General features: G+C 52.1%; 2 protein-coding genes across 3 annotated transcripts; one reads left to right on the forward strand and one right to left on the reverse strand.

The window, feature by feature from the left end:
- Nucleotides 1-2761: 2761 nt before the first annotated feature.
- CDKL1 (cyclin dependent kinase like 1) lies at nucleotides 2762-20018 on the forward strand (the record flags this gene model as incomplete). 2 transcript variants are annotated; one of them, XM_084270644.1, is made up of 9 exons in its annotated part: nucleotides 2762-2929; nucleotides 6728-6849; nucleotides 9878-9950; nucleotides 12424-12514; nucleotides 13647-13847; nucleotides 16833-16915; nucleotides 17450-17506; nucleotides 18656-18811; nucleotides 19822-20018. In XM_084270644.1, the coding sequence occupies 9 exons, from the start codon at nucleotides 2762-2764 to the stop codon at nucleotides 19927-19929; spliced, it is 1059 nt and encodes a 352-aa protein (XP_084126770.1). In that variant the 3' UTR covers nucleotides 19930-20018. The 2 variants fall into 2 exon arrangements, with proteins under 2 accessions (XP_084126770.1, XP_084126771.1); XM_084270645.1 differs by lacking the exon at nucleotides 18656-18811.
- A 2048-nt stretch (nucleotides 20019-22066) lies between these two features.
- On the reverse strand, nucleotides 22067-26320 carry DMAC2L (distal membrane arm assembly component 2 like). Its single transcript, XM_084270455.1, has 4 exons — nucleotides 26100-26320; nucleotides 24811-25019; nucleotides 23828-23999; nucleotides 22067-22191 (listed from the first exon to the last, which is right to left on the reverse strand). Exons 1-4 carry the CDS (start codon nucleotides 26198-26200, stop codon nucleotides 22077-22079), a joined length of 597 nt encoding a protein of 198 aa, XP_084126581.1. The 5' UTR covers nucleotides 26201-26320; the 3' UTR covers nucleotides 22067-22076.
- Nucleotides 26321-26408: the final 88 nt, after the last annotated feature.

Consider the following 26408-nt stretch of genomic DNA (forward strand, 5'->3'; position numbering starts at 1 on the left):
TGGAGTTTTACCTTCTTCTGAAGGTCCAGAAGGAGAAACAGACTCAATTAATTTAGCATTTTATCCACTTAGCATTGTCATTCAAAATTAATTCTTATTACTGGCTTGATATTTAAATCAAGTCAAGCTTTCCAGCTCTGAAACTGTATCCAAGTTTAATAAGTAACAAGTGTACAGATAATACTTAAGGATCAGCTCACACCAGCTGTAACTGGACCAGCAGTGTTAAGAGGGATGTGTAATTTTTGTGTTTTAAGGAAAATGAATCTTCTAAAGTTACTTCTCCACAGGTAACAGTGATTAACCCAGGAACAGTGAAACTTCAACTCTACAGAGTTGAAAATGAAGGGAAAGCACAGCACCAGGTGTAGATGATGTAGAGCAAATGCTATCACGTAATTTACCTCATTCCATGCAGAAGGTAATTTTGGCTTCATGTTTGAACACCTTTAAAAGCAAAGACTATTTATGGGGAATAACTGGAGTAAATAACTGTTGGGTCATGACACTGTCATGCCAAAATAACAAAGCTTCTCTTTGAATGACATGAATGACTGGTGATTTGCTGAGTCTTAAATCTAGGAGAGGATTTAATTAAGCCTCTTTTCTTTTTTTTTTTTAGCTGTTGAGGCATTTCTGATGACATATCCTGAAATGCTTCTCTGGTTTTATAGACAGTGGCGTTTTTTGGCATGATCTGTTTTGGCAAGATGCTGTTTCCTAGCGTAGAACCTCACTTAGTACCTTTATAGCACAACAGGTTTGCATGTTTCATAGCTGACCCGGCCGGCCGTGGCGACGCTGGCTGGTGTCGTTTGTGTGTGTTGTTAAGCTGGTGTTGCCTGTACCTTTGTATGGTTTTGTGACATTTCAACCCGGGCTGAGGAAGCCCAGTGTGTGGTTTGGGAGTTTATAAAGCAAAAGCTTGCTCATCCCCTCGTTACTCTTTTGAGAATTAGCAGAATATTCGTTATTTGATGCACAAGGTCCATGTGTTCGACTTGAAAGCCTTAAAACAGGCTCCCAGTGCTTTCTGAAGTACAACCAGTGTTTGAAGAGCAGCCTGTAGATTAGTCTCTTGATTTCCTACCCAAATTCCTTGTAACTGAAAAAGACAACTGTAATTGTGATGCCATCTCCTTACAAGATGAAAGGTACAACGCACCCGTGAGCCACTGTATCCCCCAATGAAACGGACAAGACTGGGAGACTTCCTGAAACCTACTTCTTACCTTGTTTAGCCCTTAGATTGTAACTGAGACTCTAACTGCACTGGCTCCAGTGTGTGTAACTAGGCTTTGATCTGCGTTAAACCTCTGTTGCAGTTTGTTTCAGTCTATGCCAAATAAACGATGCTTTGTTTGATACCTCGATGTGGTCTGGTAGACTTGGGGGGAGCAATACCTCAATACTGGATGTTTTCTGGAAGGAAGTGAGCTGCTCTCCGTGTTTTATGGCAGTCAGATCCAGGGTTGGCCTGATGGGAGCCACATGGCATCTCCCACATGCAGGGGATGGACTGGAGGATGGAGCAGACGTGAGGAAGTGGTGCCAAACCTTCCAGCTTCGTGCTCCAGCGCATCCCAGCTGCCTGCAGTCACCACAGAACCGCTTCTGGCTTGAAAGCTGGAGGCTGGCTGCCTTGTGCCTGGTTCATGGGGCAGATAGTGAGGTCAGCTCTGAAGGGGGGTGGCTTTGAGTAGGACAACAAGAACCTGAGCATTTGACATTTCAGCCGGGGCACAGCGCTCTCTCAGCAGCATCTAGAGTGCTTCCTACAGCCTTGCTTCCCATCCTGGCCGCCTGTGTCCTGCCAGTGTGCCAGCCCTTGATCCAGCTGTGTGGCAGATCTTCAGCTGAGGTGGAAAAGAGAGTTTGTGAACGTGCCCTGGGACATCACCACCACCACCAGGTAAGTAAGTGCAGGTAAATGTTCCTCCCACGGTGGGTGAGTACGTGTAATGTACATGGGCCCGTACCTGTGAGTGATTGCTGCCCTGAAACTCCATCTTCCACTAGGAAATGGACCTAAATGGGTGCAGAAGGAAGGATGATGTGAAGGTGAGGGGTGGCAATGCTTGCTGAAAGTGGTGGCGGATGCTTGAGGTGCTTGAACATGAGGAGATGGTCCAAGGAAACAGCTCCCAGGCTCCGCACCAGCCGCGGAGCGGGAATGGCTGTGTGCCAGCCCCTGCAGCCCTGCCCAGGCCCACTGCCCCTTCCCCTGTGCAGCTCCAAGGCCTCCCCAGAGAGCAGCCTCCCCTCCGTGCTGGAGCAAAGGGCTGCGGCTGATGGTTGAATCCCGATGGCTTTGGGAGAGACAATCCCTCATCCTCCCGATCCCGTGAGAAAACGGAGCTAAAACCGGGGGAACGGGAGCTCCAGACAGGGGTAGAGACAGAGCAGTGCCCTGGGCCACCGAGCCCTGGGGCTGTGTCGGTGGGGGGCTCGCCTCGAGAGGGGCCACGGGCACCCCGTCCCTCACTGGGGACTGGTTTTGGGGTGCCAGGGGGAGGCTCGTCCTCCTGGCTTCCCTCAGCGCCCTGGCGACGGACGCCTGGCAAGGGCCGTGCCCCGCCGGGGAGATTCCCTCCCCCCCCCCACCCCGCCATCCTCCCCGCGGGCCCGCCCCGGAGAGCGGGCGGGGCAGCTGCCCGCGGCACGGGGATATCGGCGGGCGCGGGAAGGGGGGAGGGGACCGGGGAGCTGTGAGGCGAGGGAGCCGCGGCGGGACGGCCCCGCTGCCGCCCGGCCCCGCGCCATGGAGCGCTACGAGAAGCTGGGCAAGGTCGGGGAGGGCTCCTACGGCGTCGTCTTCAAGTGCCGCAACAAGGACACGGGCCAGATCGTGGCCATTAAGAAATTCCTCGAGTCCGAGGAGGACCCGGTGATCAAGAAGATCGCGCTGCGGGAGATCCGCATGCTGAAGGTGGGCGGCGGGGGGTGGGGGGCGCCCGGCCCCCCCGCTTCCCCTCTCCGTGCCCGGGACGGGCGGGCTCGGCCGCGAACGGCAGCGGCGGGCCAGGGCCTGGGGAGCCCGGAGGGGCCCGGCAGGGGAGCGGGAGTCGTGAGGAGACGGGGCTGAGGGAGGCGGAAGGCAGGATACGGAGCTGAGGCAGCGGTACAGAGGATGCCCGAGTCGTTTTCTGTGGGACTGTTGGAGCTGTCTAGGAGCCTGGAGCCATCCCAGGCAGCGTGAGAGAGGGGAGAGCCATGGGGCGCAGCTCTCCCAGCTCCCTGCGTTATAACCGCCTCGGCACCTCCGTACCGGCCTCAAGCTGCCCCAGGGCAGGGTCAGCTCAGCTGAGAGGGAAAAGTTCTTCCCTGGCAGAGTTGTGGGGCTGTGGCACAGGCTGCCCAGGGAGGGGGCTGAGTCCCCACCCCTGGGTGTGTTTAACAGAGGGGAGATGAGGTGCTCAGGGATCTGGTTTAGCACAGGACAGGGACGGTTGGACTCCAGGAGCTTAAAGGGCTTTTCCAACCCTGTGACTCTGTGATTTAAGTCGCCTTTTCTGAGCCTGTGGGGGATCCACAGGTGACAGATGGGGTAGAGCCAGGCATTGAGCCCCGGGGGCTGTGGGGCTCAGAGGGATTCACACACAGGAGGGACAGCAGAGCCACAGCAGCACCTGGGCTCTGCTGCTCCGTTACCTCCTCGTGTGCGAGAGCGCGTCCTCGCGTCGGAACGGGTGTTCGTTTTCCTGACCAAGCTGGACGATGTCACACCCGGGTCCATCAAGGAGAGACCCGGGAGAAAGAGGGAGGGGATGGCAGCCAGTCTCCTCTCACACTTCTGGGCAAAGTTTCTAGACCCAAAGTTTCTGTCCCCCTGGCTTGGCAGACACGGGGGCTGTGGGGAGCTCGTCCCACCTCTCTGCGGGCTGGTGTTTGCATTTGGTCTCCATAGTTTCCTGAGGAATGTGTGGTTGAGGAAAAATACTTCCTTTGATTTGTTATAAAGTTGCTGCTGGCATAGAAATGCCAGTTGGTGATGGCATAGAGAACCCCAGGCCTGTGTTAGGAGAAGCAGAGAGTTGTTCCCTTCTCGTTCTCCAGGCAGTTCCTGATTTCATACACCTCCATCGTCTCCCCGTCTTCAGCTTTCTCCTTTCTGTGCAGAAGAGCCAGAGCTCTAAAGCACCAAACTGACTGAGGAACAATTTTAACAATTACAATTATAAATTTTAAAATTACAGCTTCCAACAGGACTCCTTTGTACCAGGAATCCACAGTTAAGGCTAGACAAGGAGCAGTCTTGGAGACCCTCAACGATTCAGGACTTTGGAGTTCAAAAACCCTGCAGAAATCTGCAGAGAAAGATCAGTTTTGTTTAAAATTTCCTTCTCAAAATCCATATTCCTCAGTCTCTGGTTTCCTTCTGTGTGATGTTGTTCCCAGACTTGGCTGCCTGTCGGTGTTTGGGTGGCAGCAGGTGATGCTCATTGTGCTCAGTGTTCCCTTCAGTGGAGTTCCCTTCCATGGAGTTCCCTTCATTGTCCTTGCTGGGAACCAAGTAACGGTCAGATCTGCAGTTAAGTGTGAGATTCCAGCAGGTTGGAGTGTTTCTGACCTTTCCTTTCCCTTTTGTGCTGTTGGTTTCTCTTTTATTGAGCACTCATGTCTTAAAAAACGGTGCACACGTTATTATCAAGGGATTATGGATTCCCAGTTCTCTCCCTGATGCAGGAAGAGGCAAAATAAGCCTGGATGCCACCCAGGAAGAGCCATCAGGTAGGTAAAAAAAAGCCTATTTCTTTTTCAGTTAGCTTCTGGGGAGAAGCAGCCCACGTTTTTCTCCTGAAGCAAACAGGTGACATGTAGCTGGATGGTTTCCAGTAAGCCACACTGGGGATGCATTAAGATTTAAGTGATTTTAAAGGTCTGAAAAGGGGAACAATCATCCCAGAAGTGGCTTGTAAGGCAGAGGGTGAGCGTGCTGTCCTTAGGTACAAAGCTGACACCAGTGCAGCAGCTGTGGCAGGATCTGTGTCTGGGTGCTGTTGATTTTAACAAGTGCAGACCTGCTCCACTGTCTCCTCAGCTTCTCCTCTGTAAATAGTAACAGCTTGTTTGGTTGTTTGGGGAGGTTCTTTCTTGACTTAGGCAACAGCCCAGCGTTGGTCAGAGATGGGGAGATGTTTCATCAGGAAAAAAAACCTAAGGGCTGATAAATTATTGTTCTGCACAGCAAATGCCTTGTAGACAAAGGGCTTTTTCATGGCTGGGAGCCAGGGGAGGTGAGGAGGGAGAGTGGGGTGGTATGCAGAGGCTTGAAACACCATGTGTGCTCCCAATGCCATAAGTAAGGCTGGAAATACCTGGGAACAGCAGGAGTCCATGTGTAAACTGCTCAGTGCCTGCTCAGTCTGGGAGGGACTGGTGTCCCCAGCCTCCCATGGAGGCTCACTGAGTTTTTAGCTCTGATACTGCAAAGCAGATGAGAGAAAAACACAGTGTGAAGCTGTGTTCATACACAAACCAGAGAGGAGCCCCTCTCGTGGTAGCATGGGAGCATTTACAGTGTTGGGGAAAGACCCATGCAGGGCATCTGGGCTGGATGCAGGAGGTGACAGAGGGAAGGGGGAGGTAACCCAGCCGGCGCTGCCATCAGCAGCCTTGACAGCCTCAGAACCTGCTCCTTGAGATGCCACCACGCTGCCAGACAGGGGAGCTGCTGGGGTCACTGGCAGATTTAGGGTGCCTTTGTGTCTGCAGGTACAGCAGGCATTGGCACAGTGAACAGGACCACCTGGAGAGCCCAGGCCATGGAGGCTGGCTGTGGGCAGAGCACGGGGAGGTGCTGCTGGGGACTCTCCATGTCCCACACAAGCTGGGTAACCCACTTGTGAGTGCACAAGACCTGGCTTACCCACCTCTGCTCCTTCTAAACATCCCCAGCTCAGCTAGACCTTGTGCTTCCAAGCTCAAGCTGTCTGCCTTCAGGAACCCCAGCTCCTTGCACACATGAGGATGAGACTATCCCCTGGCACTGCCTGCTCTGGTGGAAGCCACTCCTGGAGGCTGACTCCTACAACCAACCTGTGTCTGCCTGAGGTTTAACTCCCTTCTTGGTTTCCAGTCAGTTGGCAATCATCCTGTCCTACCTGTCTCCAAAAATGGAATCTAAGCAGAGCAGAAATTGTCTCCTCTGCCTCCTTGCTGCTGGCAGGCATGGCTGTGCCCAGAGCTTGTCCATGCTGGCAGGAATGGCTGTGCCTGTGATCCTTGGGGTCCTTCCCAACCCAGACCAGTCTGGGTGATTCTTCTATGATTCTCTTAATTAGCCCACCCAGATTCTGACAATAAGCTGGTGACCATGTGCTTGACTCAGGCTTGCCAGAGGAGGTCTTGGGTTCTCCTAAACGTGTTTGCCTGCTACAGGTTCTTGCTGTGTGTGACTTCCCAAGCTGTTCTCCAGAGAGAGCTGCTTGTCATGGTGGTGCAGCCACCATGGCTACATCCAAGGAAAAGCTCTGCTGGAATAGCTGTGGGCACCATGATGATTCTTCCTCTCTGAGCACCTTTTCTAAGCAGCACTCCCAAAGCCAGGCTGACTTGTTGCCTATGGTCAGTTCCTAAAACAACCACACCTCAGGCTGGGCTGGAGCTGAGCTGCTGCTCCACACTGTGCTGTGCCTGTGGAAAAGGTCTCACCCTCGTGGGTAAAAGCACTGTCCCCCCCTGACCCCACTCCCCAACTAACCAGTCTGCCCACTGTGTGTTACAGCAACTGAAACACCCCAACCTGGTGAACCTGCTGGAGGTGTTCAGGAGGAAGCGGAGGCTGCACCTGGTCTTTGAATACTGTGACCACACAGTGCTCCATGAGCTGGACAAGCACCCCCGGGGGTGAGTAGCCTGGTTCTCACTGTCAGGGGTGTCCCCCTTGCTGCTCTGCAGAGTTTTCAGAGGAATTCCATTAATTACAGGAGAGGTTTTCCAGCCCAGAGCCCAGGACTTGCTGTCTTGCTGTGGTTTAGCAATGATGTCCAACTGGATGGTGTAGGAGCCTCTGTGTGCTGTCCCTGCACCGTGCTGCTCACCATGGAGACTGGGGCTCAGTGTTTGGGTGATGTTTGGCACCAGCAAACCTGGGCAGCTTGGGAGCTTCTCATGTCTTGCTGCAAAGGTCAGGGCTGCTGGGGGGTGGGCAGGTGGGCTGGGGCACACAGGCCTCCTCCCTGCTGCTCCCAGGGTGTGCTACACATAGAATCATAGAATGGTCTGGGTTGGGAGGGACCCCAAGGGTCACAGAGCTCCAACCCCCTGCCACAGGCAGGGACACCAACCTCCAGGCCTGGAGCTACACAAGGTTGCCCAGGGCCCCATCCAACCTGGCCTTGAACACCCCCAGGGATGGGGCACCCACCCCCTCTCTGGGCAGCCTGTTCCAGCCCCTCACCACTCTCTCTGCAAAGAGCTTCCCCCTAATATCTCATCTCACCCTTCCCTCCTCCAGCTTCACTCCAGCCCCCTTGTCCTGCCAGTCTCTGCCCTTTGAAAAACCCATCCCTGGGACGCTGTGCAGATCCAGGCTGTGGGTGCTGGGACAGTGTCACTGAGCACCCAAAACATACCCAGTCTGTAGTGGTGTCACTGGTGACCCCTATGACAGACCAGTGACTGTGCTGGCAGGAATTATGGGGACCTGTGCCTGCCCCTCTCTGCGTGGCCTCAGGGCAGACACCTCCTGCCTGCTCAGAGCAGAAGGAACATCCCCCAGGCCAGGGTTTGTGCTTGTGGCACGTTACAGGTGACACTCCCACTACACACATTGTCCCTAATCACTCCCAGGGACGTGGTGCTGTTGCAGTGCTAAGCAGGAGCTCATAAATCATTTTACAGGCCGAGAACTAAATGAGTTTGCCTGCAGGAGACTAATTGGGGGTTGAGTAAACAAGAGGCTGTTGCTCTCTTTCTCCTTCCTCTGGAACTCTGGAAGAACAGAGCTTGCTGAGAGCTGATTGCTTTGTGAGCAGCTTTCACCCCAGTCTGAACCTGCTCACCTGGAGCCTGAAGGGAGGATGGATAACTCCTTCTCTTTGAGAAAACACTTCACATTTGCTCTCTGTTCATCAGAGCAATTCCAGGGTGAGCTCAGGTGCAGCACCTGGTTGCATACTTTGCTTTTGCTCTCTGCTACAGCAGATGGTGAAGGCTTCAAGTTGGAGCACAGGGAGTTCCCCCCCAATGTGGGGAAGAGCTTCTTCCCAGTGAGGGTGAGGGAGCCCTGGGACAGGCTGCCCAGGGGGTGTGGAGTCTCCTTCTCTGGAGAGATTCCAGCCCCGTCTGGACACCGCCCTGTGTGCCCTGTCCTAGGGACCCTGCTCTGGCAGGGGGTTGGGCCCCATGGGCTCTGGGGGTCCCTTCCAACCCCTGTGATTCTGTGATTCTTTCGTGGTCAGGATTAAGATGGGTGAGCACACACCCCTCTGCACCCTGTTTCCAGCCCATTTGACCCCAACTTCACCTGCCTGTCAGGCTGCCAGTGCAGCCCCCTCACCATTCTGTGGTGGTTCTGCAACTAAACTCACATAACATCCCACAGGCAGTGTCAGGACAAGACCTTCAGCACCGAGAGCAGAAGGTGCCTCACAGAAAAAGCCAGGCATCCTGCATGTTGCTGGGGTTCAGCTCTGCTTTTCTGATGGTTGGCTTTGGGTTTGTGGGGTTTTTCTTTATCACAAACCAGAAGCTTTTCAGGATTAAGCACATGAAATAAAGTTGAATTTGAGCTGGAAAGTGCCAGGGGTTGTTGAAGACTCTGACAGGCAGCCAAAGAAGTTTAAGTGCTGTTGCACAGTAACTGAAAGAGGGGAGTCTGGAACTTTAATGGACATCTTATTTCTCTGAAGTAGTGACAGGCCCAGGGGAACGGCCTTCAGCTGCAGGAGAGGAGCTGGGGGCAGAAATCCTTCCTGGGGAGGGGGGAGGCCCTGGCACAGGGTGCCCAGAGAAGCTGGGGCTGCCCCTGGATCCCTGGCAGGGCTCAAGGCCGGGTTGGATGGGGCTTGGGGCACCCTGGGCTGGGGGAGGTGTCCCTGCTTGTGGCAGGGAGGGTACTGGGGGGCTCTGAGGGCCCTTCCCATCCAAACCAATCTCTGAGTCTAAGTATCTGCCAGCTATTGGAGAGAAGGAGAGAAGATGCAAACCAAAGTAGAGCTTTATACCCTTCTAGAAACATCCTTCCCAATCCCATTTTGGTCAGGTCTCCACTCTGGGCAGTCAGTGACATGACAGCATTGCAGGTCCTGCATCCATATGGTGGATACTCCACCACCTCCAACTCAGAGCAGCTGCAGAGGCAGGAATGGCAGCTGGTGTTTCAGGAGGCTTGCCAGGAAGTGTGGATGCTGAGCAGAGCCACAAGACAGGATTGGACACGCACTCATACACACTGATGTGTGGTTACCAGTTGGCAGGCCTCATGCTGGCCCTGACTGAGTGGTACCAGGCACTCTGGCACGCTCTGAGCTGTCATAAATCCTCTATCTTGTTGCACTGACTGGATTTGGAAGGGGTGTTGAGGTTCCTTTTGATGCCCCTGTGATGCTCAAAGGGTAACGTGAGGGGAGAGCGTCGCTTTCTGCAGGGAGGTGACAGGCAGAGCTCAGCTTCAGCTCTGAGACGTGGGCAGAGGGACAAACAGCCTCCACCACCTGGTTCCCACAGGGGAGGATGGATGAAGTGAGCCTTATGATGTGTTTCTTTTAACTTACCTACAGCAAGGAAATGCTATAGAGGAGATTTCTGACTTGGTGGTTTTGCTCAGAGGTCCCTGTGCACTGTTAGCACTCAGGGGCCTCCTCTTCCTTGTCCCTGTGCTAAGGAAGTTGTTTTCAATGCCCCAAACAAACATGTGCTCTTTTAAAACCAGGGTGCCGGAGCATCTTGTGAAGAGCATCACCTGGCAGACCCTCCAAGCTCTGAACTTCTGCCACAAACACAATGTAAGTGCCCTAACCAGCCCTAACAATCGCTGTGCCGCAGCCTTGGAGCCAACAGAGGTTCTGTTGCCACTTTCCTGGTGACAGAGCTTGCACAGGACAAAGGCAGAGGATATTTCCTGCTGAAAACAGGAAACATCTAGCTGGAATATTAGTGTACACCCACAGCAGCTGTATTTACTGTCACAGGGGTCCCTTGGGTTTGCTGTTGAGGAGTGATTTGCATTCCTGACCTTAGAGAAGCTCCCAGGCTGACCAGGAACGTGTCCTCGTGCGCTCCCTCTGCCACGCAGCACACGTGAGGTTTGAAAACACATCTGATCAGCTGGGACCTGAGTGAACTGCTGCTGATTTCACAGAGAAGCCCTTCAGTTCATAGTCATAGGCACTGAATGGTGACACCAGTTCAAGGGTTTCAGAACTTAAGGTCCAGTAAACCAGTTCCACAACGCCTCCTCTGCTTTCTGGTGGGAGATGTGGGTCGTGCACATGACGTATTTTGTAGGCAGCAGATGCTTTAAGGAGCAGGGAAAGGAAAGGAGCCTTTTGTAGAAGTTCTTCAGACAACCTTTTTGTTTATCTGCCAGTGTTTGAGATTTAAGAGTCTGGGAGATTGCTCTGGAATGGGTGTTTTGTCTTTGCTGGGAGAATTATGTCCAGTCGAGCTACAGGAATGCAGCCATAGGTCTGTCCTGCTTCCAGGCGTTGTTGTTTTGCTTCTCTTTCTGTTCCCTCACTCAGTCTGAAAGATTTAGTGGGGTTTTAAAGCAGAGGGAACAATGAGATGCTGCAGTCTGACTCGCTGTAGATCACAGGTAATGAGGGTTTGTGCAGCTGCTCTTGTTGGAGCTCCATGACACCGGGTTAACTAGCGGCGTTCCAGGGCTTGGGAAGAGAAATCAGAATCTACAGCCAGCTTTGCGAGGAGAAGGCTGGGGGTTTGTGCTGAGAAGTCTGAGGGTTTGTGCTGAGAAGTCTGAGGGGTTTGTGCTGAGAAGTCTGGGGGTTTGTGCTGAGAAGTCTGGGGGTTTGTGCTGAGGTGGTGGCACAGCTAGACCCTGGTGATTTCAGTAGAACACACCTTTCCTACGCAGGCAGAAGAAATGAATGTCTCTGCTAGTTCGAGCAGCAGAAACTCTTTGCCAAGCCCAAATTCCACTGTTGTGAACCTTCAGTAATCAAGATCAGTTCTCAAGAATCACAGAATTGCTGGTGTTGGAAGGGACCTCTGGAGATCATCTAGTCCAGGCCTCCCCCTTGAGCTGGGTCAGCTAGAGCAGGCTGCTCAGAAACCTCTCCAGACAGGGGTTGAGTATCTCCAAGTATGGAGGTTCCACAGACTCTCTGGGAACCCTGTTTGGGTGTTTGGCCACCCTCACAATGAAAAAACCTACACTGCTTGTGTTTGTATGGGATTTCCTGTGTGCTGACTGCCCTGTGTCCTCTCCCTGGACACACCAGCTCAGTGTCCTTTACTCCTTCCCAGCAGGTATTTATACACATGAATAAGATTCCCCCCTGAGCTCTCTCTTCTCCAGGCTGAATGATGGTCCTGACTCCCTCATCTTCTCCTTGGTGGCCAAGTACCCCAGTCCCTTGATCATTTCAGTGGCCCTTCACTGGAGTCACTCCAATGGGCCCACATCATCCTTCTCCTGAGCATCCCAAAGCTGGACACAGAACTCTGTGTGTGCTGAGCAGAGGGAATATCAGGCATGTTCTAGCATCCACATGGATAGATGAAGTCCCACATCCAAACCATAGCCTTCTGTGAGCTTTGCCAGCAAAAATCTTTGTCTCCTAGATGATCACTAAATACAGGTCATAGATTTTGTCCAAGAACTCGTGAGGGGCTGGAACAGGCTGCCCAGAGAGGGGGTGGGTGCCCCATCCCTGGGGGTGTTCAAGGCCAGGTTGGCTGGGGCCCTGGGCAACCTTGTGTAGCTCCAGGCCTGGAGGTTGGTGTCCCTGCCTGTGGCAGGGGGTTGGAGCTCTGTGATCCTTGGGGTCCCTTCCAACCCAGACTAGTCTGGGATTCTATGAACTCATCTCAGAGGACCTACACACCTCTCATTAGGATCTGCACACATATTAATTAAACCACGTCCCTTACACGGAGCGGGTTACACAAAGCTGTATCAAGTGAGTTGCATTTACTAGGTTAACACCAATTCTTGCTCTGCAACCTGGCTTCTCCTGCTAGCACATTGCCAGCTGGTTCTGCCCAAGTGACACAGAGCTATGCAGCCAGAGTGGGGAGCCTGCACAGTGTCTCATCCCAAAGGTGGGGTACAGGCAGGGCGACTGTCCTGCCCAGCAGGACGTAAACCCTTTAATATTCTCTTTCATCAGGAGTGATTGAGTCCCTGTCACAACGTGCAGGGGGTATGTGGCTGGATTAAGAGGTTCTTTACCTGAGGAGTAGGGTAAATACTTGCTTCTAATCCTGTTGGTTTGGGTGTTTTTCTGTTTCCAGTGTATCCACCGAGATGTGAAGCCGGAAAACATCCTGATAACGAAGCACTCAGTCATCAAGCTCTGTGACTTCGGCTTCGCTCGCATCCTGAGTGAGTGCCAGCTCGCTGCTTCAGGGGGTCAGGAAAGCTCAACTGAGGCGTGGGATGGGGCTTTCAAACATCAGTAAAGCCTCACTGGCCTGTGGCTGATGCACGTGGAAATCACCTTATATAGAGGCTGGCACATTGCCACAGAGAATCAGAGAATCCCAGACTGGTCTGGGTTGGAAGGGACCCCAAGGGTCACAGAGCTCCAACCCCCTGCCACAGGCAGGGACACCAACCTCCAGGCCTGGAGCTACACAAGGTTGCCCAGGGCCCCAGCCAACCTGGCCCTGAACACCCCCAGGGATGGGGCACCCACCCCCTCTCTGGGCAGCCTGTTCCAGCCCCTCACCACTCTCTCTGCAAAGAACTTCCCCCTAATATCTCATCTCACCCTTCCCTCCTCCAGCTTCACTCCATCCCCCTTGTCCTGCCAGTCTCTGCCCTTTAACAAGCTGATTCCCCTCCTGTTCCTCTGCTCCCTTCAGGGACTGGAAGGCTGCAATGAGGTCCCCCAGCAGCCTTCTCTTCTCCAGGCTGACAAGCCCTGCTAAAGGCCGGGTAGAGATCCTGGAACCAGCTTAAACTGGGGAGCTAGCCCAGACCAAGGGTGTCTGTAAACAAGCTCCATCTGAGCTCCCTGCTGGAGGAGCAGAACTGCTGGTGGTGTTGGCACTGGTAGATGGAAGTTGGCCTTGGGCATCTCAGAGCTGCCCAGCCATGGCTTACTCAAGGCTGGAGACACAGCTGGAGTTCCCTGGCAGGACGAGTCCCTCTGGCAGAAGCCACTGTCTGCTAGCAGGAGCTTCACATTTTCCATTGTAAATAACTTCCCCCCCCTCACTGTTATTTTTTCAGCTCTTATTCAGCCAAATCACATGGGCTTTGAGAACCAGCCACGGGCTGGTGCAGGGTCCTGCTCTGGAGCTCTGCCTGTTTTCATTTAGAGAAAAACACCATCTTGATTTTTGCTAAACCTTAAGTGTTCCCAAATTTGGGTTCTGCTAGTGGCCGGTGACTCATCCTGCTCCAGTAGCCTTACTGGGAGGTGCCCCAACCTGTGTAACAACAGATGGCAGCTCATCTGCAGCCTTCTGATCCCCCATTTGTTTCTCTCCTTCCTGCCCCCCCCCCGTAGCTGGTCCAGGCGATTATTACACAGACTACGTGGCTACCCGGTGGTACCGCGCTCCGGAGCTGCTGGTGGGGGACACGCAGTACGGGCCCCCCGTAGACGTGTGGGCCATCGGCTGCGTCTTCGCCGAGCTGCTCTCCGGGCTTCCCCTCTGGCCCGGCAAGTCAGACATGGACCAGCTCTACCTCATCCGCAGAACCCTGGGTGAGTGTCCCCGCTGTGCTGCTCGGAGCCCACCTCTTCCCAGGCTAGAACTGGTCCAGGAGGACTTTCCTCTCTGGTGGGAATTGGGATTAGCCAGGAGGGGAATTTACTCAGTGAATCTCTCACTTGAGTAGGTGCTGGTTTATTTGAGGTGTTACTGTCCTTCAAAGGGAGATGGACTTGGATGGGCACATCTTGTTAGCCAGAGTAACAGCTGCTGTGTCAGGTCCTGGCAGGATTTGGGGAAGTGAAGTAGGTATTCACATGGGTGATGACCTTCTTCAGAAGAAGATGTGGGGGTGGAATGGGTTTCAGTTAGCATGAGCCAGCAGTGCCAGGCTGTGGCTGGAAGGCTCACAGTGGTCAGGGTTGTGTCAGCATGATCATAGAATCCCAGACTGGTCTGGGTTGGGAGGGACCCCAAGGGTCACAGAGCTCCAACCCCCTGCCACAGGCAGGGCCACCAACCTCCAGGCCTGGAGCTACACAAGGCTGCCCAGGGCCCCATCCAACCTGGCCCTGAACACCCCCAGGGATGGGGCACCCACCCCCTCTCTGGGCAGCCTGTTCCAGGCTGATCATCACCTGCACACTGCCTGTCACCATCCTTCTGCTCTCTTTAGCAGTGACAGCCTTGGAGAAGCTGTCTCTGGTGCTGGGCAGTGTAAGAAAGATGTGAGATGTGTTAGATGACAACCAGATGTCCCTCATGGTCCTTTGAAGTGTCCAGGTGACTGCTGGGGTGTGGGGAGCACAGGGCCAGCCCTGAGGGAGACACAGAAACACCTGAAACGCTGCTGCTGTCCTTTCCACAGATAGAAAAATGAGGTGCCTGTGTCAGAAAGGACCAGGAATGTTCTGCATAAAGCTTTGGGAGATCCAGGTTATTGTCAGGGTTTGGTACAGAGCAAAGAGCCAGCTCCCTGCCTCTAGATAACGAATGGTTGGGATTAGTTCATCACAGCTTTGGAGGTCTCGTAAACATGGCTGGTGCCTGTGATGGCTGCCTGCTTGGGGAAGAGAAGTTTGTCTGTCCCACTTGTTTGTCTTTACCAAGGAATTTTAGGAGCCCCTCTGGATTTGGGACAGAGGTTAAATAAAATAAATATACTGTTTTTTTTTTTAATCTCTATAAAATAATTCATCCAGTCTCATTGATTTTACTTGATCTTGGTGTGTAATGTCTGATTTCTTGGGTGGAAAGAAATTCTAATTGAAAATTTTAAATTTTAATTGAAATTTGTCAGAATGAACTGAGAAAAACCATTCAGTGTCAATTGATTCATCCTCCTGAGTACATTTATGCTGGTGTTAGGTAAGGTGTGAGCTATTTTTAATGGCAGCCAGAAGAAATTCCCTCCTGATCCAAGGTGAGGGACTTGGGCAGTGTTTACAGAGAAAAGCTCCTTGATAAAGCTCTGTACTTACAGGGGTTTGGCTATTGTACTGGCCCCATTTTTGCTTTGGATTTTAACATTCTGCTTGCTCTGCACTGCTCTAAGCTTCAGACAAGGGCCATGAAGCTGCACTGGGGAAAAGCTGCAGCAAGTTCCCATTGATCCTGCATTTGAGCTCTTTTCTTGTGTGCTCCTGCAGATGTTGTATAGAAGAATTGCACCCAACAGGAGTTAAATTGTAATGAAGCTGAAACACTTGTGCTTAGTGTGTCCCTTTCCAGTAGCCAGAGAAGACAGAATCACAGAATCACAAGGTTGGAAAGGACCTTTAAGATCATCAAGTCCAACTGTCCCTGTCCTGTGCTAAACCAAATCCCTGAGCACCTCATCTCCCCTCTGTTAAACACACCCAGGGGTGGGGACTCAGCCCCCTCCCTGGGCAGCCTGTGCCAGGCCCTGACAACTCTGCCAGGGAAGAACTTTTCCCTCCCAGCTGAGCTGACCCTGCCCTGGGGCAGCTTGAGCCCATTGCCCCTTGTCCCATCTCCTGTCCCCTGGCTGAAGAGACCATCGCCCACCTCTCTACAACCTCCCTTCAAGTAGTTGTGGGTGGTGAAAGACCTGACTGTTCATGCAGACAGAGTTCTGTGCCTCTCAGGAACTCCTTCCCTCTGAAAATGCCGTGTTAGTGAGGAGAGCAGGCCAGCAGAGCCCCACTCACCCTCCCTTGAACAGAGCACTCCAGCAAAGCGTGCCCACGCTGCCATGCAGCCACCTCCAAAACAAACAGCAGCTCCTGCCAGCTCCTCCTCAGAGGCCTGGGCTGGTCTGTCACGCCTGGTGTGAGCAGGGGAGTTAAAATGCTGCTCTGATCTTGCTTCAGGCTCTGGGAAGGATGCCTGGCTGAAGCTCGGTGGCATGGCAGTGGTTCAGATGCTGGTGGGTGTTTGCACAGCACCCTCTAGCTATGATGCTGGGACACGTTCCCCTACCCCCCACCACACAGATCTCCAGTTTGGGCAGGGCACAGTGGGGGTAAGGTGCTGGCACTGGGCAGACGTGTTTGTGCAACTCAATTGTGCCTCTTTCCCTGTTGTTCTAGCAAGGGGTGTTTTGCTAGGGCAGAGCCAGATTCTCAGTTACCCCAATAACCAGATCTAGGCATTTGGAATGAGGAGATACACAGAACTGCATATTTTTCAAGGCCACCAGCTATAGCAGCCACAGCTCATCAAAACCAGTGTGGAAACTCAGAGCCTGGAAGATGCACAGCAGTTGGGTACCCCCTGCTCCCCAAACTGCTTCCTCCAGCTGGATTTCTTTGAGCTATTTCCAGTTGTGTCTGTGGGCAGTTGGAGCTGTGTGGCTCTGCCTTTTGTTCAGCAGTCACACAGCTGGGGGATCACCAATGCTTTTCTTTCACAAAAGAACATTTAATCACCTCCCTTGACGGTCTCTTTAGATGTTCTCTTGGATGGTGTCAGCCTTGTTAGAGAATATGTGCTCATTCAGTGTAAAACCACTGTAAAACCAGCAAATTAATCCAATTTTGGTGTTTGCTTTTTTTTTTTTTTATTCTTGCTCAAAGGGGATCTTATTCCCAGGCACCAGCAAGTGTTCAGCACCAACCAGTTCTTCAGCGGGGTAAGAATTCCAGACCCGGAGAGCATGGTAAGAGCTCCCTCCAGACTCCCTTCCCTCCAGCCTCCTGCTAACCAGCCATCTGTCTGCAGTGCTAAGGAGGCATGGGGTTTGGACAGGGAAACATTCCTGCTTCTTTTTACCCAGAGCCCACATGCTGTCTGCTTTGGAAGTGGAGCTGGAAGTAGAGCAAAACTTGCTTGCTTGGCTTGACCAGTCCTTTGCTGCTCAGCACTTTTCCCCTATCCAAAAGCTTTGCCCTCTGTGTTGCTGATGTACACTAGAATTACCATTTGGAGGTGGCTGAACCCTTCTCACAACATATTAACTGATACCCTGTGTAAAAGCAGTGAAACAAACACTGCATCTCTGCTCCTTGTCCCCTGTTCTGGTGGCACAGCCACCAACATGCCCATCTTCTGTGATGCTGGGCAGCTCCCCTCCCAGAGACAGATGCATTTTGTGAAGTGCAGGTTGTGTTGCTATGGAAAGCAGTTCTCTGTACCCCACTGAATGAAGATCTTGCTAATATGAGAACACTCATTGGGTTTTTTTCCCCTCCAGGAGCCGTTGGAAATGAAATTCCCTAATATTTCATACTCTGCTTTAGCTCTGATGAAGGTAAGAAAACTCCAGCTCGTGGAGGAGCTCTGCACTGAGCCTTAGCAAACACAGTCTGTTTTGTGTGTCAGCTGGTAAATGGCTGGGGAGCTGGAGGGGATTTGGAAAGGACTTGTAATCCACTCCTCTATAATCCACTCATCTTTACCATGGAGCTGGAAAACATTATTCCCTTATTAAGATGCAGTGACTGGAAACTGTGAGGATGGAGATGTCAAACGAAGGCGCAGCTGTGCATTGTAGTAGCTATGCTAAACACTGGAACAGCACAGCTCATGTAGGAATGGATTTCCCTGTTTAAGATGTAGTTCAAAAGAAAATTATGGGTTTAAACGGTTTTTGAGGGTTGCTGTTTGCTGTACTGTACAGTTGTAACTGGCTCTCTAGCCACAGTTTCTACTATTGCCTTGTAGAAGTTTGGTATTAGCTGCTTTGTAAGCTTGTAGCTGACTCTGAAGTAAAGCCAGGCTCTTAGAATCCATTTTAAGAGAAGATCAATGCATGTATCTGTGTGATACTCATTGGTTGTGGAGTGCAGCTGGAACTGTGCAGTCCTGTTATAATAAGAGCTTTGTGTGATCATAGAATCACAGAATCCCAGACTGGTCTGGGTTGGGAGGGACCCCAAGGATCACAGAGCTCCAACCCCCTGCCACAGGCAGGGACACCAACCTCCAGACCTGGAGCTACACAAGGTTGCCCAGGGCCCCATCCAACCTGGCCTTGAACACTCTCAAGGGACAGGGCACCCACCCCCTCTCTGGGCAGCCTGTTCCAGCCCCTCACCACTCTCTCTGCAAAGAACTTCCCCCTAACATCTCATCTCACCCTTCCCTCCTCCAGCTTCACTCCATCCCCCTTGTCCTGCCAGTCTCTGCCCTTTAACAAGCTGATTCCCCTCCTGTTCCTCTGCTCCCTTCAGGGACTGGGAGGCTGCAATGAGGTCCCCCCACAGCCTTCTCTTCTCCAGGCTGACCCAGCCCAGCTCCCTCAGCCTCTCTCCGTAGGGGAGCTGCTCCAGCCCTCTGATCATCTCCGTGGCTCCTCTGACCCCTCTCCAACAGCCCCACATCTTCCTTGCCCTGGGCCCCAGCTCTGGACACAGGACTCCTTCAGCTCTGTGTGATCCTTTGTGTCCTCTTTCCCAAGGGCTGCCTGCGCATGGACCCTGCGGAGCGGCAGACGTGTGAGCAGCTCCTGCAGCACCCCTATTTTGACAGCATGAGGGAGGCAGCGGATTTGGGGAAGGAACATGAAAAACCAGCTCGGAAACCAGTCAGGATGACACGGAAGCACGTGGCAGGGGTAAGGTTTTCCCAGTCTGTGCCTGAGGAGGGGACTGGATCTGTCGTTTGGCTCCTGGGATGGGGGGCTTTTGCCTGGAACCCATCTTTAATTTTAACCAGGGGAGAAGAAGAACCTTCTGGCTGAATAGTAACTGGGTGCAACCTGCATTCTGCAGTGAGTCACTGGGATTAAGCAGCTCAGGGCCGTGGGGATCAGGTTTATCCAGGAGTGTGCGTTCCTGACAAGGAATAGCAGGACAGCTGAACCAGCTGGGCCAGCTTGTGAGGCTGGTTTATTCTGGAGATCTCTGGTGTGTTCTTGGTGCTTTTAAACCCCATGTTACAGAGATGGTAAAAAATGCCCAGTTCCATTTGTAACCAGTGCTGGTATGTCATGCCTTACACAGACGTTACACAATGTTGTTTCTGCAACAGGAGCTGCCAAGCCAGTATCTCCCAGCCACTTCAGTCTTTCCAGACTCCAGCTCAAGTCTCCAAACCCAACCTCATGACAAGAGTCATTCAGTGGGTCGCTCTTCCTGTGAGCCACATTCCCCATGACAGCTCTGCCACTGAATCCCCGAGTCACAGAATCGTAGGGGTTGGAAGGGACCTCCAGAGATCAAGTCCAACCCCCCTGTCAAAGCAGGGTCCCTAGGACAGGTTGCACAGGTCGGCATCTAGACAGCTCTTGAGTGTCTCCAGAGAAGGAGACACTCAGGGAAGTTGGAAGTATAGGACAGGGAACTACCACAGCATAAATATTCCTGGATCAGATGGATCCCCCTCTTCCATTTCTGTGACACAGGGTAGAACAGTAACGTTTCTCTTGCCCTGGATGACTGGAAAAATGCCTTTAATGAGCTGTTCCACTCCTAGTCCTGTTGTAGAACACCAGATCTGTGGCTCTTGGTTTGAACAGTACAACGTTACATTCTGAATAGTTCCATAGCTTATATTCCTTTCTGAAAAATGAGCTGCATGCTTTGTTCTCATTTCAAAACTAATACAATGGAACTTTTCCTTTAGTTGCAGTACCTGCCTCAGCTAACCAGTAGTAACGTTCTACCAGCTCTGGAGGGCAAGAAGTACTGCTGCAAAACAAGGAAATCAGACTACCACTTCCCCAACATCTAACTGGATGGCAGAATAAAATCTGTTATTATTGTTTGGAGTTGAAGACATTCAGAACTCATAAGAGGAGGATTCGTGGTGGAGAGCTAAATAAATACACGTTGTGACACACACAAAAGTGGTTTGTGAAGTAACACACTCTGGGTCAGTAGGGAGGGAATTCCAAGCTTTGTGTACACAGGCACACACGTTTGTTTTGCTTTAATTCCTGGTTGTGTACTGGTTCAGGAGGACTGCAGGCTGGTGTTTACAGTGGGGATTTAACAATCTCCATTGCCTATCTATTGCCTGTGTTAGTGCCTTGGCAGAACTGCAACCATGCCAAATAAATCGAGTCCCACTGTGTCCAAGCAGCTTTAGGCTGGGATTAAGGCACTGATCCATTGAGTAGAAGATGGATGTGTTTGTGGAGCCAAGCCTAACTGCTCCAGTTAGTTAGGAACCAGCTGAAGCAGCCCTGCTTTAAAGGGATCTCTGTAGTGCCTTAGACATACCGGAAGGCTCAGCAGGCTCTGTCACTAGGGGGATAATGTTTTAGTAGTAAAACCTGTTGTTTTCTGTCTGTTTCTTCCTCACATTATGTTTGATTTGCAGTTTTCTGTCAATAGTGAATTCATTTGCCTGTAGTGATCAGAAATTGTTCTATAAACCAACTCATTAACGTGATTTCTAACGTTGGCCAGACACAGGCAGGGACTCTACCTCAGCCTACGTGTTAGTGTGCTTCTTGGGCTTTGTGTAATCTCAGGATGAAATCCTGCACTGATTCTGAATAAAAGAAACATACCTTGGCTTGCCAGTTTACTGGATGAGTTTTACTGGATGAGGTTTCAGTACTGGGCAGAGAGTGGCAAAGGAGTCTTTCTACTTGTAACCTAGAGTTGCAATGTTTTCCAGTCCCAGTACTGTTCCACACTGGGAAAAGCCATTTCAATGGGGCAGATGCCATATCCTCCCAGAGTATGCCTGTCTACCTTTTACTTCTTATTATAATTTAATCTATTTTACTCTTGAACATGGTGTCCATAGGTAGTTTGGGTTACATGCAGACAGCTTGGGCATTTCAGTGTTTTCTGTATGGATAATCAGCCATCTGATCCTGTATGTGTAGAGGGTAGCACAGTGCCTGCTGTCTACAGGTGGGGGAGAACCCGACACAGCTCCTGGCACAGCCCAGGGCAGTGCAGGTTGCAGGGAACTTCCTTCCTGGGCACTGTTCCTGCCTGCTCTGTGCTAGGAGATGCCAAAAAGGATCATCCCAATATGCAGCTGGTGCAAAGCATTATCCTGTCTGGTGCTTGGCATGGGTTCCTTCCAGGGACAGACTGACAGCCAGGGAGAAGAGATGAGACTGTCACACATGACCCAGCACCGTGCACGGGCAGCCCAGAGAGCAGTGGGACCAGCTGGGCTGGGAAAGGGGGATTCTGCCCCTCTGCTCTGCTCTGGGACACAGACCCTGCAGCAGTGCTGCCTCCAGCCTGGGGGTTCTCAGGACAAGGAGGTCATGGAGCTGTTGGAGAGAGTCCTGAGGAGGCCACAGAGATGATCCAAGGGCTGAAGCCCCTCTGGTCCAGAGCCAGGCTGGGAGAGCTGGGCTGGCTCAGCCCAGAGAAGAGAAGCTGCTGCTGGGGAGAGCTCCGAGCTCCTTCCCAACCCTCAAGGAGCTCCAGGACAGCTGGAGAGGGGCTGGTGCCCAGGGCAGGGAGGGCCAGGCCCAGGGGAACGGCCTTCAGCTGCAGGAGGGCAGCTGGAGAGGGGCTGAGAGGCAGAAATCCTTCCTGGGAAAAGGAGAGGCCCTGGCACAGGGCGCACAGAGAAGTTGGGGCTGCCCCTGGATCCCTGGCAGGGTTCAAGGCTGGGTTGGATGGGGTTTGGGGCCCCCTGGGCTGGGGGGGGGGGCTGTCCCTGCCCATGGCAGGATGGCTCTGAGGGCTTCTTCACCCAGAAGCCTGCCTTCTTTGTTGTCGATTCACCCTGTAGTTTAAGCTTAATAAAACTTAACTGCCAAAAAGACTGCATACAGCTTTTAAAGCTGGACTAGGAGATCTGAGCTTATTTCCATACCTGGAAATATGGTGGTGTCTACAGCTTCATTTATGCAACATAGGATAAATAGTATGAAATCCATCTGAATGATGTGCAAGGGTTTATTCTAAATCCAGCTCCAGCTCCAGGTTTGGCAGTGCCTGCTGAAGGATGCGAACAGTAGTTTCTTTCTCTCTTATTCCAGGAAGGTCACTCAGATACAAATATTCAAGGTTCCTATAAATATTTAAAAGGAGAAGTCAGGAACTGCTAGTTAACTGTTGACACAGAAATTAGACAAAGGGTTATTCTGTTTTCAGTATTTTAAGAGGTTTCTGGTTCTATCAGAAGTTTTCTTCTCAAGTGGGTGCTTGAAGTTTTCAGCTGACCTTCTACAGAGTTTCAGAGGAGATCCTGGACCCCCCACAGCATGAAGCTTCCTCCATATAAAACAGTGTTAAATAATCACAATTCAGTAAGAGCTATTTTAATGTAAATAATAATTAGAGTAGTACAGAAAGTCCTTAATAGTAACTTCCTGTAGGATCTAAGCCACCACATCACCTGTCTGGGGATGGCTACTAACTCTGTGTAGTACTGAACAGCTCTGAAGCACATCCCAACCGTGGCCTTAAAGCCCCACCGAGATCACAGAATCACCAGGTTGGAAAAGCCCTTTAAGTTCATCCAGTCCAACCGTCCCTGTCCTGTGCTAAACCAGATCCCTGAGCACCTCATCTCCCCTCTGTTAAACACACCCAGGGCTGGGGACTCAGCCCCCTCCTGGGCAGCCTGTGCCACAGCCCCACAACTCTGCCAGGGAAGAACTTTTCCCTCCCAGCTGAGCTGACCCTGCCCTGGGGCAGCTTGAGCCCATTGCCCCTTGTCCCATCTCCTGTCCCCTGGCTGAAGAGACCATCGCCCACCTCTCTGCACCCTCCTGGCAGGGCAGGGGAGGTGGGGAGAAGGTCTCCCCTCAGCCTCCTCTTCTCCAAGCTAAACACCCCCAGCTCCCTCAGCCACTCCTCAGAGGATTTGCCCTCCAGCCCCTTCCCCAGCCTGGTTGCCCTTCTCTGGACACTCTCCAGGACCTCAGTGTCCTCCTTGTAGTGAGGGGCCCAGAACTGGACCCAGCACTCGAGGTGCAGCCTCCCCAGTGCCCAGTCCAGGGGCACAATCCCCTCCCCAGACCTACTGGCCACACTATTTTTGATACAAGCCAGGATGCCCTTGGCTTTTGTGGCTGCCCAGGCACACTGCTAACCAAGTGACAGGAAGCAGCATGAGGTGTAGAAAGATGGTGGAAGTAACAAGACAGCAGCAAAGCTGGCCCTGAGAAGCAGCTGCAGCAGCAGGGTCAAGAGCAGGAGCTCAGGTGACAGTTACTTATCCTTGTGTGCCAGTGTGAAAGGAAGCTGGACACAGGCGCTGCAAAGGTGGGGTGTCAGCAGACAGCACGTGTCCTGCTCTGATCTGCACAGCAATCAACACTGCCCAAGTGACTCCACGTGTACATGGGAGATGCTGTGATCAATTCTGAAGATGGAAGCACAGCTGTGGATTCACACTGGAGTGGAGGATTCTGGCTCTTAGCTGTGGGCCTGTGGCATGCATCTCCCTGACACCAGCATATTCCATGTCTTCTCAGAGCCACCCACAACAAAGCCTTCAGCCAGGCCTGAAGGAACATTTCCTGCAGTGGCAGTGCCGTCCCTCCCAGGCTCTCCTTCAGGTCAGTCCCCAAGCCATCCCACAGCCCTACATGCCTCTAACAGCCCAGACACATCCACACTTCAACCATTCCACTCAAAAGAAGCCCAAAACTGTGGGTGGTAACACCTATGGAGCAAGAAAAGCTCTGCAGCTCACGTACATCAGCTTGTGAAGTGCAATGATGCCTTTATCCGTGACATTCCCACAGGAAATTATCTTCAGCTGGAGGAGGCTCTTCTGCAGATTCTTGGTCTCACTGAGCCTCTGCAGACACTCGTCCTGTATGTAAATACACTTCTGCAGCTTGATTTCTGTCACGTGTTCCAGACCATCTGGAAAGACAAAAAAGACTGTTTGCTTCAGAGCACCAGGAACAACCTGTGCTGGACCTTAAGTTCTCAACTTAGTAACTGCCTCCAAAGGCACACAGCAACATGGTCCTCTACACAGTGAGGCTGAAACGCACAATGAAGCTCCAAAATCCCTTCAGGATACTTTAAAACCTATGAAAGCCCCTGGGTTTCTATCCTTCTGGTAAGATTCTGATAGTACTGCCATGGGAAGTAACAAAAAAAGCTCTACAAGTCTGGGATACAAACAGTAACTCTGCCTTAGGAACTTATGGTACAGCAAATTCGAGGTGTCCTGCCAGTAAAAAAAAAAATCCAATGCTCTGTTCCCCACTTTGGTTTTTATTTAAAGGAGACATGAAACAATCTCTCTTTTATTTTGTGAGAAGCTGCTGCTTTCTTTTTTAGAGAACAAGCAGTGTCATTACTTCACAAGCACAAGGAGCATTGCTTGGTTTAGAAGAAAAGGAGTGTTTGAAGTAGTGCTTTCTGCTACCAACTACTTATCTGTGAACTCAACAGAACAACAAATCTTGGTTGTACTTCCATAGTGCTACTGTCACTTTGGCTCCCAACCTCTTTCTGCTTCATACCACACCTCCAGTAACAGCTTAGGAAGTGTTGAATATTTCCAGAGCCATTTTAAGGAATAAAGATAAAAAGGGGGGGGGAAAAAAATCCTCTATTTCTTATGAAGGAACAAGAAAATGACCTGGTTACATGTCGTATTTTGATGCAACTGAGAGAACTGAGGCCGTTCAGCATGATCTTTGCAGAGCTCTCCCTCCCTTACCCAAATAGTCAAATCCTCTGTACATGATGCAGGACTCAGTGGCGTTAATCGCTTCGATCTTGTATTTCCCCAAGGGCCCCGTTGGGAGACCGTTGTAGTCCTGCTGCCATTTCTGGTAGCCCTGGTAGCGCACCAGGGCACCGCATCGCAGCAGCCACTCCGACGCCGCCCGGTCGGGGCCAACGGCTTGTATGCGCTCGTAGTCCACTCTGCCAGGACAGAAAGAGCATTCACATGGGTTTTACAGTGTGGCAGGTGTCTATTGTCTCAATAATAACGACTGCACAACAAATACTTGGCTCTGAGCATGGTTAAGATGTCAGAAAAGGGGGAATGTGATTTTACTGGAATTAAATTGGGCTGGTGCTGAATCAAGCTGGCATGTCAGATTTTTAACTTGTTCTCAGTGATGGATGCTTGCAGTAGAAACAAGAATACAACCTGACATAACCTTTCGAACTGATTGTTTCCTTCCCTGCCTGTGAGGAGAGATAAACCCACCTTTCTCTACCCAGAATGAAGCTTTACAACAACTGCAAATTTGTCTCCCAAACCTATTTTTGTTTATATAAAACCCTCTCACGCATGTGTCCCTCCTGAAGCTTTTTTTATCTCAACAGTATTTCAAGAAGACGCACTCTGGCAACTAGTCAAAGCCCTTGGAGCTGTTCAGGGAAAGGGTATCTTTCTCAGCCTGGGGAGGAATGCTGAAGACAGAAGCAGAGAGCTGGAAGCAACTCCCACCTGATTGAGCTTCCCACCTCATTACAGCGATCAGCTACACCCCACAACCCTTTCCAGAGAGCCAGAACACCTAAGGCAAAACTACCAGCTACCGGCAAAAGTTCTGGGCAGAGAAAGCTTCACAGAGAAAGGGTTTGTCTTTCTAAAAAGTGGCTGAATCATGATGGGTTGGTTAGGAGCTTTTCTGATTAAGGGGCCATGGTTGTGCTACTGGGTTAAGTGCATTTGGAGGTCAAAGGAAGATGGGCACTTCAGGAGAGGAGCCCACATCACCCACTCAGCTTGGCCAGCCGGGGAGAGGAGCAGAGCACACACCTTCCTCTGGAAGGCCACTGCTTTAACTAGGAACTGTAGGGGATGGGATGGGATGGGATGGCACAGAACGGTATGGAATGACCCCTGCCAAGAGCCACATGCAGTCAGGGGGAAGGAAAGGCGCTGATCACAGCCCCTCTGGCCCAGGGGCCACACCACTCCCTGCCTCGCACCCCACGCAGTAGATCCGCGGGACCCCCATGGCCTTGAGCCATCCGAGTCAGGCTTACTTGTTGAACACGGCGTTCAGCCATCCCCAGAAGCGCCTGCGGCCGCCCGGCAGCAGCTGGCTTCGGCTGCGCACCGGCTGTACGAGTTTGCCCAGCAGCATCGCGCTCTCCAAGCGAAGGGGCGAGGGGAGTCAGTTATTCGGCGGGTCAGCGCCAGCTCCCGACGCTGCAAGGCGCACGGCCCATTGCTCGGCGGCCGCTCAAGGCCTAACCAGCGCTGTCAGGGAAGCCCGGGCTTCCCCTGCCGCGGGCTCCGCCCAAGGGCCGAGCAGACAAGCCGTACGCGGAGCGGGTCTGGAGGAGGAGTCG

This window comes from Gallinula chloropus, assembly GCF_964237585.1.
Source record: "Gallinula chloropus genome assembly, chromosome: 14".
In the NCBI taxonomy this organism is placed as follows: domain Eukaryota; kingdom Metazoa; phylum Chordata; class Aves; order Gruiformes; family Rallidae; genus Gallinula; species Gallinula chloropus.